Consider the following 12624-nt stretch of genomic DNA (forward strand, 5'->3'; position numbering starts at 1 on the left):
ACGCACTTAGCGCAGTGTAGGAAACATTGACCCTGGTAACAATCACTTATACTCGTATCGTTCTCTTTAAATGTGGTGTTCACCTACCTGCATGTTCAATGCATTCGCGTCTGCAAGACAAGGGCACGCGATATACAACACCCTCGTCACGGGAAACAATATGACTGCGGTGTCGAATCGTGCGTGACTTTTCTTATTTGCTATTACATTGGTTCGTTTTCTTGAATATGGATTGAACGTTTTAGCAGAGCCCAAAGCACTACACGAACTATCGTCGCCCCTTTATCTTTTCCTGATGTTACTTGAGTTGCAATGAACCAAATAGCCCAGCTAAACAACTATTCGGGTATTTTGTGTAGGCTTACGTATTTTGTACAGGCTATTGCACTGGCTAATGAGCGTGAGAAGTATAGATGTTGTGTTCAAGCTATATTTTTCGGCTGCCAATAAACTGCATCAGATATGCGCCGCATCGCGGAGAAAGAATGAGCACGTAACATACAAAAGGCGGGCTGGCATTAGGTTCATAATATACACGATCAAATACATCGACCGTGGTACTGGTGTAATACAGTTTCTTTTAGCTACGGCCACTACTCTTCTCTTTACTGCGAGAGGCCGTTCTCTTAATGAGATAATAATGGAGCACGAAAAGGCGTTACCGGTGGTTCACCCTGTGGTCTATCTTTAAATTGTGGAGAGTGTAAATGCACGCCAAGATTCAATGAATACACAGTGTAATAATATATCTACAATAATCAAGCAATGCATCGATTGGTTGAGGGCTGTCATGTCGATAGTAGACCGGAAGTCCATACGTGAGCGCCAACTCCAATTAATTGCCTAAAGAAGAAATTGAATGATTGAACAATTATCTTTCGCGTAGGCCAGCACGTGTGGCTTATCGACAGGTGGCGCTAATAAGTCTGAGCATGAGCGAATACGCTTTTGTCTTGTAGGGGTGCTCCCAATTCCCTTAAAGTCGTTTTCGCCTCATGGTGCCCGCACGCGCTGATGTGTATTTAGCATGGTCGGCGCCATGCGAGGGATGCCAATGTTCCCGCAACAGTACTGGACGGCGCCGCGCTGTTGGCTACGTTAGGTGGGTGCATGAGGAAGAGCATTCGGCATCTTTGGTTCGGATCCTACTCGTCGACGGTCGTGTTGAGGATGGTCCGTCGGGCTGATTCCGCGGCTTGGCCCCGCGAACTCCCGTTGGGAGTCCAACCTCGGTGATGCCGCATTCTCGGTACATTGTGTGTATTATGTTGTTTGTTTGTGTTATATTAGTATTATATTCTGTTATTTACCGTGTTACTGTAGTTATTTGTAGGACTCGGCTAGCGGGTTAGCCGTTGTGTAAAAGGTGCTAATAAATGCGTTCTTTACATTACGGTGTGGTGTGTCCGTTTGTTCCATGAGCGGTTCTCCCGAGCGCACAGTGTCTACTTTCTTTTCCACCGCCGCGCGCCCTTCCGATTGATAGTCGTCTTGCTCGCCTCTGTTGTGTCTGTGTTCGCACGCTTTATTTTCTTTCAGTTTGATCGAAAGAGGGCGAATTGTAGCAGGAACGCAAGGTATGTATTCTGAAAAGAGCACTTCTGGCGACAGTGTCGGCTTCCGTAACGTGTAATCTCGCGTGTCCAAAGATGAACCGACTACTTGTCCGCCTTTCCTCAACCAGCCAATGAGCGCCAAGTGAAAGGAATATGGTGGCGACATCTCCGAATGTAATCTGAGAATACAGCCCCTCAAGGCAGGATCATTAGACAATTCGCTTATTTAAGCACGTAACATAACACTTACTAACATTGACCATGAACACAGTGCTGCAATTAAGATGCAATATTATACGTTTAAAGCTCGATAAACGAAAGAAAGAGCAGAAGAAAAAAATGAAAGCCAACAGTCAAAATAGTCAACATCATCTTTGTTTCAATGAAAAGGCAGAAAATATATTTCTTTCGTCTTTCTTTCAGGTGTGTTTGGACGGAGAGTGCTCCTTGGACTATTGGGACATGGACAGACGATGAAGTTGGCTTTATTTGGCTTGTCTTCTTTTCTATATGTTCTTTTTTTTCGATGCGAAGACCAAGGACAGCCATAGAGCGCCAGCGAAATATGAACTGACTAGGAAATGCTTATGATAATAAACAACACCACTCGGCATCTTGAGCTACACCAACTGGCAGCCTGACTGCTTTTGTGGTTGCCTCTGTAGCTCTTTTCTTTTTACGACGCGCAGCCATGCTAACTTAAAGAGCTACTCGAGCGAAGCGGTTCCGTCAATTGCGCGCACAACCTTATGTACTGACAATTCAGCAGAAAAATTAGATGCATTTTAACTCGCATCTTTACTCAATATAATTCTACCTGTGACCTCATCGCCTAAATATGTTCTACTGATGAATTGGTTCCACACAATAAACCTTGTATGATGTCAAATTCCTCACCTAGTACCACCGTGCCTCGTACGAATGCTATGTGAATTTTGAAGTGATTATCAACACTTTTTAACAAGTCACCGACCATAGCCATTTTTCTTGATGAAACACAGCTGTAATAATATCAGTACATCAATCACAACGTAATACGAAGTATTCTGTAAACGGGTTCAACTCATTAATAGGCATAGTATGTAAACTATCAAATCCAATTGTCTGAGAGCACAGAACCAAGACCTTGAGCAAAAACAAGTACTTACGGTTTACCAGCATGGATCTTGCAAATGGATTTCCATCATCACATAGCTCAGCGTACTCGGTCGCGACGCATGAAAAATAGTAGTAGCGATTTACAGAAACACAGGGACCTCATTTTTTGATATTTTCGTTCATAAAGACATAAAAAACTACAGAAAAAATGAACTTACCGTACGCTTGCCGCCAAGACCCTGTGGTGAAAGCTCGCGAGGCCGAAGACAGACGTCTGCGTCGTGCGGACCCCGAGATACAAGCCCGCGAAGCCGAAGCAGCGCGAAAGCAGCGGGGATCCGCGGTCGGGTACTCCAGAATTTTTTTCCTTCTACTTATTTTATTTGTGCTTTATATATATATATATATATACATATATACATATATATATATATATATATATATATATATATATATATATATATATATATATATATATATATATATATATATATATATATATATATATATATATATGGCTCGAAGAGGTACGGGTGCGGGATGGAGCGGCCAAGCGCCGAAAGTGGTCGCTACCTGAAGTTGGTGGCGCCGACACGCGCTTCAAGCGCGATTTCCTCGACCACACGTTCCGCCACAGCTGCAAGGACTGCGACTACTTGTGCTCCACAACAACCTGACCACAATCGCTGCTAGAACAACGTGTCACGTCTTTATATGAGAGTAGAGGAACTGTACGGAGCATTCACGGCTTACCGCATTATCTCTGAGCCAGCTCCTCAATCATCATTCACTTCATGGGTATGGCGTGATTCTTTAGGGGCGAAGCTCCTTAAAGCGGCACCCGTTCGTCCCTCGTAGTGCGTAACCAGTCGTAACGCTAGTACCAGATCTTGACCTCCAAGGTGGTGCCGGTGGGAGATTTCTCCTGTGCGTTGTTGAACAATAAAACATTCGCAGCGTGCGCGAATTTTTTATTGCCGAATTCTTCTGTCTCTCATTCCCCATTAGCAGTCATTGGCATGTTCCAGTAGGAAACGTTAGTAGAAGTAGAAGTGTTAGTGTTAGCTAAAAGCCGACTTCTTCTGTCTCTCATTCCCATTAGCAGCCATTGTTTACCTCCAAGGTAGTGCCTGGTGAGATTTCTCGTGTGCGTGATTAAACAATAAAAATTTAGTTCAAAACGCCGTTGATTGATGAAATAAACCACCGAAAGATGCCAGATGTTTTCTAAAAGCAAAACGGAAAGACGCCAGATGTTACTAAAGCAAAACGAAAAGACGCCAGCTGCTTAACGAAAGACGCCAGATGTTTTCTAAAGCAATGGTTTTCTAAACAATGAAAATTTACAGCGTACATGTGAAATTAAAGTGAGCTGCAAGTCGTCATAACTCTCATCGAACCTTTAGTATAGACGCGCCCGATCTGACGTCGGTGATGATGTACTGAGCAGAATTCACGGAAGATTCACGGTTTACCGATGAACCTCCGCAGCTTCGCCCACTCATCATCATTCACTCCGTGGATATGCTGTGATTTTTTCCCCTTCAACATCACCAGTGGGTAAAGAAAAGGGCCACTTTGTCGCGCGCGTCTCAAGGGCAGTATGTGAATTGAAAGAAACTTAGGAGCGCGGCGTCTGCAAGTGTGGACAATGGAAAATCAGACGCTCTTAGATATTTTTTTCTTTCAAAACTGAGGCGCGTGTAGTGACTCCCTGCGTCTGCAGCCACACGGGGGCGCCTGATGCAAGGCGTGCCCGGTGTTTGTTTTTTTTCTTCCACATCTCGAGTGGGTACAGAAAAGGGCCACTGTCTTGTGCGCGTCTCAAGGGCACTTTTCAAATTGAAATAAAATTAGGAGCGTTGCGTGATAGAAAACACGCTCACGCTCCTCCGAGACTAGCTTGCTACCAGCGGTACATGGTGTATATAAATAGCTCGACGTTATTTCGCCGGCGCATACATGGCGTGTGGTTGAATTGTCTAACGCAGTACGCTGGGGAGCAAGGGTTTGCTGGTTCTAATCCGCGGTCGGGTACTCCAGAATTTTTTTTCTTCTGCTTTAGTTTATTTGTGCCATATATATATGTATATATATATATATATATATATATATATATATATATATATATACATATATATATATATATATATATATATATATATATATATATATATATATATATATATATATACTATATATATATATATATATATATATATATATATATTGTTAAGCGGTTTATTGGACGGGACTCGGCGACAATTCGCTATGGCGACAGTCAGGGCAAGAGCACGGGCTCCGAGAGCGAGCGGCGTTTATAAGAGGACGACCCACTAGGAGCTCTGGAGAACGCAACCGTTAAACAGTACGAATTGCTTCGCCACAATTACCCCGGGTACGAAAAGGGAGCGTCTTGAGGCATGGTAGCTGGTAGGGTACGGGATCGAAGCTCCAGAGGCATCGAATGGGAGCACAGCACTCTCCACCAATTTGTTAAGCGGTTTATTGGACGGGACTCGGCGACAACGCAACCGTTAAACAGTACGAATTGCTTCGCCACAATTACCCCGGGTACGGAAAGGGAGCCGTCCGGCGACCTAACAGCTCGTCACTATGAGTGGGTCACAGTAGGCCTTGAGGCGCTCCACGTTGACTATGTCGCGCCCTCGACGGCGCATGTCCGAAGCTGGATCGATGGGTTAGATCAAGTAGTTGACCGGGGATGTGCGCTCGACGACCCGGTATGGGCCTTCGTATTTCGGCAGCAGTTTTGAAGAGAGGCCACTTGCAGTGGTCGGGACTGAGAGCCATACGAGCGCTCCAGGGAGGAACGTAGGCTCAGAAGTGGTGGTGCCACCGCGAATGCTCTTCTGCAGCTCTTGTTCCTGCGTCCTAAATGTTTTGGCAAGCTCGCGACACTCTTCAGCAAGCCTGGCTGTGTCAGAAATAGGCGCACCTCAGATGGATCCGGCTTGTATGGAAGTATCGTGTCGATGGTCTGTGACGGGTGCCTTCCGTACAGTAAGAAGAAGGGTGAAAAACCGGTAGTGCTCTGAGGGGCGGTATTATAGGCGTAGGTGACGAAGGGCAGAGTGGCATCCCAATTGGCGTGATCGGCGGCGACGTACATTGACAGCATGTCGCCGAGCGTGCGGTTAAAGCGTTCGGTTAGGCCATTCGTCTGCGGGTGGTAAGCAGTAGTTTTGCGGTGAACAGCATGGCACTCTTTCAGAATGGCTTCCACGACTTCTGATAAGAAGACACGGCCTCGATCGCTGAGAAGCTCTTGGGGTGGACCGTGACGCAGTATGAATCTGTGTAGTAGGAAGGAGGCTACATCGCGCGCTGTAGCCGCTGGGAGGGCGGCGGTTTCGGCGTATCGCGTTAGATGGTCAACAGCAACGATGGCCCAGCGGTTACCAGCCGAAGTCAGAGGAAGTGGTCCATACAAATCGATTCCCACGCGCCCAAACGGACGGTTAGGGCAAGGTAATTGTTGTAGACCTGCTGGCGAGACGTGCGGTGCAGGTTTTCGGCGTTGGCAATCGAGGCAGAAGCGAACGAACTTCTGCACGTAGCGGTACATCCTACGCCAGAAGTGTCGTTGTCGAATGCGGTGGTAAGTTTTGGATACCCCAGAGTGTGCGCATTGCGGGTCAGAGTGGAAGTCCTCGCATATTTCAGAACGCAGACTGCGGGGTATCACTAGTAGCCACTGGCGGCCGTCGGCGTTGTAATTGCGTCGGTGCAGAAGGTCGTCTCGAACGGCGAAATGGTGGGCTTGACAACGCAACGCGCGAGTGGATGGTGTTGCCGACGGATCAGTGAGCAAGTCCATCAGCGAGGTGATCCATTTATCCTTGCGCTGTTCGGTAGCGATGGTGTGAACGTTGATTGAAGCAAGAGCTATGTGAGATACTGAGCAGGGGGCATTGTCGTCAGGTAAGGGAGAGCGCGAGAGGGCGTCGGCGTCAGCATGCTGGCGTCCGTTGCGGTACAGCACGCGGATGTCTTAGTCCTGCAGGCGAAGTGCCCAGCGGGCGAGACGGCCTGAGGGATCCTTGAGTGACGACAGCCAGCATAGTGCATGATGGTCGGTGACGACATCAAATGGGCGGCCATACAAATAAGGTCGAAACTTTGTAAGGGCCCATATGATCGCCAGGCACTCTTTTTCCGTGACTGTGTAATTGGTCTCAGCTCTGGTAAGCGTACGGCTTGCGTATGCCACGACATATTCGGGAAACCCGGGTTTGCGCTGCGCAAGGACAGCGCCGAGGCCTACACAGCTGGCGTCCGTATGTACCTCCGTTGGGGCCGTAGGATCGCAGTGGCGTAGTATGGGAGGAGACGTCAACAAACGACGGAGCTTTGCGAACGCGTCGTCACAGTCGGACGACCACGAATTTAGGGGTCCGTTACTTCCAAGGAGCTTCGTCAGCGGCGATATGATGGTGGCAAAGTTTCGTATGAAGCATCGAAAGTACGAACACAGTCCTACGAAACTGCGCAGTTTTTTTACGGACGTAGGTTTGGGAAATTAGGCCACGACCCGAAGCTTGGCCGGATCGGGAAGGATTCCGTCCTTGGACACGACGTAGCCGAGGATTATCAGCTGCCGTGCTGCAAATCGGCACTTCTTAAGATTCAGTTGGAGTCCGGCGTTGCGCAAACGCGTCAAAACATGCCGCAGACGTTGGAGATGCGTGGCGAAGTCCGGAGCGAAAACCACGACGTCGTCCAGGTAACACAAGCACGTGTGCCATTTCAAGTTGCGCAGAACGGTGTCCATCATGCGCTCGAAGGTCGTGGGCGCATTACACAAACCAAACGGCATGACGTTGAACTCGTACAAACCGTCGGGCGTGACAAAGGCTGTCTTCGGTCGAGCGTCATCCGCCATGGGTACTTGCAAGCACCCCGAGCGCAAATCAAGAGATGAAAAGAATTCGGCTCCTTGCAGGCTGTCAATCGCGTCGTCGATTCGCGGCAGCGGATAAACATCCTTGCGAATGATCTTGTTGCGCCGTCGGTAGTCCACACAGAACCGCACGGAACCGTCCTTCTTCGCAACGAGAACAACGGGAGACGCCCATGGGCTGTCCGAGAGCCGAATAACGTCGCGTCGAAGCATATCGTCGACTTGCTGATTAATGACCCGCCGTTCTGCGGGAGACACGCGATATGGACGTTGCCGCAGTGGTGGTTGGGCGCCAGTGTCGATGCGATGCGTAACAGCGGAAGTGCGGCCGAGAAAAGTTTGCCCGGCATCGAAAGAAGAACGAAATTCTTCCAGCAGGAGCAGAAGTTGGGAACGCTGGACAGATGTGAGTTTGTCAGCAATGGAGGACCTAAACACATCAGCAGGTGAGGAATCGGACGCGGAAACAGCACTGAGCTTACCGGAACTGGGACAGTGCGTGTCATCGGGTGCGTCCATAACTTGAGCGTCTTCGAGGGGTTCCACTCAGCCAAGACATTCCCCTCGCACCAACGTAACAATGTATGGAGATGGGTTGTTAACAAAAATAGCGTGCTGCCCTGAGTGACATGGACGGTCGCGAAAGGTACCAGCAAGCCTCTCCTTGTGCAAACGTGGTCAGATGTCGAAATGAGTGCAATGATGTCGGAGAGACCGGCGCAGTCACAGCCGTCGACGAGTTTGGAGGCACTTTGGTATCGTCTTTGGCGAGGATCTTGCTCGATACCGATGAAGTGTCTGCCGGCGTCAGATCTGAGAACGGGGAGAGTGCGATTTCGGCTTGTGCGCAATGAATTACGGCGTCGTGGCGGGAGAGAAAATCCCATCCCAGGATGACGTCGCGAGAGCATGCAGCAATTATGATGAACTCGACGTCGTACAGAACGTCCTGAATGACGACGCGAGCTGTGCATATTGCTGTAGGATGAATACTCTGGGAGCTGGCTGTACGGAGAGACATCCCAGAAAGTGGCGTCCTCACTTTTCGTAGTAATCGGCTCAATGTTTGGTCCATAACGGATACGGCGGCTCCAGTGTCGACAAGGGCAGATGCGGGAACACCGTCGACAAACACGTCTATCACGTTCGACGGGCTTCGCTGAGGGCTTTCGCAGTTCGATAGCGTCGCAGCTCTTGCCTCCTGGACTGCGACTAATTTTCCTGGTCGCGTGCGACCGGACGTGGGCGCATCGGCGACAGTGAGCGACGTCGTGGAGACGGAGAGCGCCGAGTATATGGAGCTTGGCGTGACGTCGGTGACAGAGGCGTAGGTGGGGCGTAAAATGTGCAGTTTGACTGGCTGGTGGCGGGCGACACTACTTGAGGCGGCTGGACGCGATTGCAATAACGCGCCACGTGGCCGGCGTAACCGCATGCGAAGCATATAGGGCGGTTGTCAGGTGTGCGCCATCGGTTTGCTGGAGTAGGGCCCGCCCTTGACGCAGGACGTGATTGACGGGGTGGCGACTGATATGACTGCATCGTGGGCTGCAGTCGTGGCCTCTGCATGACGTCGGCGTAGGTAGCCGGCACAGCCGCTTCGAAGGACTGATGTCTAGCGGCGGCTTCGGCGTAACTGTGTGGGGCTGCCGTAGGTATTACTGGGGACGTCCTGGCGACAACTTGGGCGTAACTGAATGGTGCAGGAGCCGGATGGTGCTGGTGGTACTCGGGCATTACCTCCGCGATTTCCTGCTCAATCGCTCGACGGGGGGGGAGGGAGCAGAGTGATTGACGGCTGTTGAACGTACTGAGGTTGAGCAAAGTCCAGCAGAGAGAACTGGCTCGCGATTTCCTCACGCACGAATGACTTCACCTCTGCGAGCAAGGCGGAGTGGTCGGATATGGTCGACAAGCCAGCGAGCTCGGCGTCACGGGATGGAGAGCGACGGGCCATCGACCGTTGCCGGCGCAGCTCCTCGTAGCTCTGGCAGAGCGTTATGACCTCGGCCACTGTGCTGTGGTTTTTGGCGAGCAGCATCGTGAAGGCATCGTCGTCGATGCCTTTCATAATGTGCTTCATCTTGTCAGATTCCGTCATGGTGGCGTCGGCTTTCTTACACAAATCCAGGATGTCTTCAATGTAGCTGGTAAAGGTTTCGCCGGCCTGCTGAGCTCGTTCTAGCAAACGCTGTTCGGCCAGCAGCCTACGAACGGCAGGGCGGGCAAACACGTTGATAATGGCGGACTTGAAGTCGGACCACGTCGTAAAATTGGATGCGTGGTTGTTGTACCACAGGCCGGCCATACCCGCGAGGTAAGAAACCAAGTTGTTCAATTTTCCTGCCTCGTCCCATTTATTGGGGACACTCACGCGTTCATAGATCGCGAGCCAGTCCTCCACGTCAGTCCCATCTGCGCCAGTGAAGACTGGGGGGTCGCGGATACGAGGGACACCGGGACATGAGGTCGGTGTAGGCGGAGGCGTCTGCTGGGCGGCGTCTTGAGGCATGGTAGATGGTAGGGGATGGAATCGAAGCTCCAGAGGCATCGAATGGGAGCACAGCACTCTCCACCAATTTGTTAAGCTGTTTATTGGACGGCACTCGGCGACAATTCGCTATGGCGACAGTCAAGGCCAAAGCACGGGCACCGAGAGAGAGCGGTGTTTATAAGAGGACGACCCACTAGGAGCCGCTGGAGAACTCAACCGTTAAACAGTACCAATTCGTTCGCCACAAGATAAAGGAAAGAACGCTGACCTTGAAATGAATTTATTGAAGGTACTCCGGCCGCTTTTATACAAGGTGCAATATGCGTGCACGTGCGCAACAACGCGCGTGATTAGACATCGCATTGTTAACTGAGCAATGAAAACTCTCTATTAGATAGCTGAAGTGATGGTGCGCTGACGTATCGATCGTGACCTTCCTAATAAAAATCGCTTCTATTATCTCTCTTTCTTTCTTTCCTTTAGCTTTGCTGAAAGACCTTGTCTCGTGGAATAGATAATTTTGTAGGAACAGAGGAATGTTGTGTCGAATGTGTCCTTCATTTCTCCTTGTCCTTAGCCTGTGCTACCATCAATTATAATGCTATACCAGCAAGCCCTAGTGGCCACTTTCATCTCTGAGAAGCAGGTTGTCGCTTCATTTTCAATTTTTGCATCCAGTATTACGGCACTTGCTTTCTTTCGTGTACGACCAGCGAGGCTGGAGAGGGAGGGAGCGCGACGATGCTGTTAAACTGCCCCCCCTCCCCATTCTGGAGAAGCCTGCGCATGTTTTGGCTGAAAAGTGTGTTAGCACGCACTCACTATCTCAAATTGAACGGAATATTGCCTTTTTTATATTCAAATGACGTATCGGAGAGGTTGGCTCCATTATGGTGGCACCGGCTGCTCCTCTTCGCTTAGCAAATTAAATATAAAATAAGGAAAGCGGCAAATTGAAATGGCACAAAATATTGTCACGTGGTTGAGGCTGCAGTAAGACTGGTAAATACAGAACTCTTTATTGGGCAAACTTTTGCCCGGGAATTGAAAACAAAAACTACAAGCAATGCATGCTCCAGATTCTGCAAAGCGGCGTGGACGTTGATGGGTACGTTCACAACTTGGCCTTTCTTACCAAACTGGTCACCGCCGTGTCGCTTCTGTGCCTCGTGCTAAACAGCTGTCCTGCTCGTCCACCTTTACGGAGTGGAATGGCTCCTGAAGCTTTTCTTTGAAGAATGTCGCTTGTCGACGCAAATGTTTGAAAACTGTGTTCGAATCTTAAATAGCGAGCCTTTTGCTTTTGACTAAATTGGGTGATATGCCAATTGCTATGACGTCTAACTAAATACCCCCCCCCCCTTTAACTATAGTGCATCGATCAAGTGTCACCAGACGTTCTGCGATTGATGTCCGAGCGAGTAAAAAACTGCTCAATCATTCTAACCACAACAAGCAGTAAATCAAAGGGCCAGGAAGCTGCCACATGTTGATATATGTCTTCGCACAAGTCACAATAAAATGTCGCTTGCAGTTAGTCACCTTTAAGAAGCAGTATAAGTGAAAGCACTGTGAACGAAATTTCCAACACCAACAGCGCCCATGCTCGCGATATACCTGTCCGCTGAAAAGTGGTTGTTGGGACGCTAAAACTGTACCTCAATAAAAAAGGTACGTGTGCCGCTTACGCAATATGATCCTTTACTTTTTCATTGTAGGATGAAGTGAACCAATATTATTCCTAAATAATTGTTTGCAAATCAATAACATCCATGCTGAAAAGTACCATGTCATCTCCATAACTTAGGTTGCCTAGATATTCCACGTTAATGTTCATTTACGTATCATTTGCAGTCCAGTCATTTTAATACTTCTTTCAGATATGAAGTGACTAGCATTGCACAGATTGTATCTCCTTGTCTAACGCCTTTCTCGATTGCGATATTGTTGTTGTTCCTGCGGAGAAGCAATGTAGCCGCGAAGCAAGGGTGTTAAATGCGAATCATTTCTTAGCGAACCTTTGGCACTTTAAGCGTTTCTATCTATCTATCTATCTATCTATCTATCTATCTATCTATCTATCTATCTATCTATCTATCTATCTATCTATCTATCTATCTATCTATCTATCTATCTATCTATCTATCTATCTATCTATCTATCTGCCTACGTCTGCGTGCTCTCATGATGGCCTCCTGAACTTGGTGTAGACCAAAATTGGTATGGGAGGGCAAGACGACTTGACGAATATGACTCTCTGGTGATGACATGAATAACGCGGAAATCATGTCGTGTACGTCATCAAACCCTTTCCTCCAGACTCGTGTGCCACATACGCGTTTACCACGGGTCGCAAATTCGGGTGAGCGCCAATAGTGATTGGCAGTTTATATGTACCCAGGAAAGTCGAGCACAGAAATTGGTAATTTGAATGTTATAGCGTTAAGAAAAGCCGACATCGGCAGCGTTGACCCGATGAATTGAAAGAATAAGAATCAGGATCCCAGCAAGAATCAAACCCAAGCATTCTGCGTGGCAATCAGGCATTCTGC

General features: G+C 48.7%; 2 protein-coding genes across 4 annotated transcripts in view; both read left to right on the plus strand.

Moving 5' to 3' along the window:
* The window catches only part of LOC119390743 (uncharacterized), a 490304-nt gene that overhangs the window by 96965 nt on the left and 380715 nt on the right, over positions 1–12624 (plus strand). The window contains exon 12 of one of the 2 annotated variants that reach the window (XM_037658433.2): positions 1980–2181. The exons of the other annotated variant lie outside the window; for it this stretch is intronic. Within the exon in view, the coding sequence (XP_037514361.1) occupies positions 1980–2033 (54 nt within the window). The 3' untranslated portion in view covers positions 2034–2181. Of the gene's footprint in view, positions 1–1979; positions 2182–12624 lie in introns of those variants that run through there. 2 annotated transcript variants of the gene reach the window in all.
* The window catches only part of LOC119390742 (uncharacterized), a 356206-nt gene continuing 355227 nt past the window's right edge, over positions 11646–12624 (plus strand). For both annotated transcript variants that reach the window (XM_049414913.1, XM_037658432.2), the window contains exon 1: positions 11646–11743. The gene's annotated coding sequence lies outside the window, so the exon portion shown is untranslated. The remainder of the gene's footprint in view (positions 11744–12624) is intronic.

This window comes from Rhipicephalus sanguineus, chromosome 4 (genome assembly GCF_013339695.2).
Source record: "Rhipicephalus sanguineus isolate Rsan-2018 chromosome 4, BIME_Rsan_1.4, whole genome shotgun sequence".
In the NCBI taxonomy this organism is placed as follows: domain Eukaryota; kingdom Metazoa; phylum Arthropoda; class Arachnida; order Ixodida; family Ixodidae; genus Rhipicephalus; species Rhipicephalus sanguineus.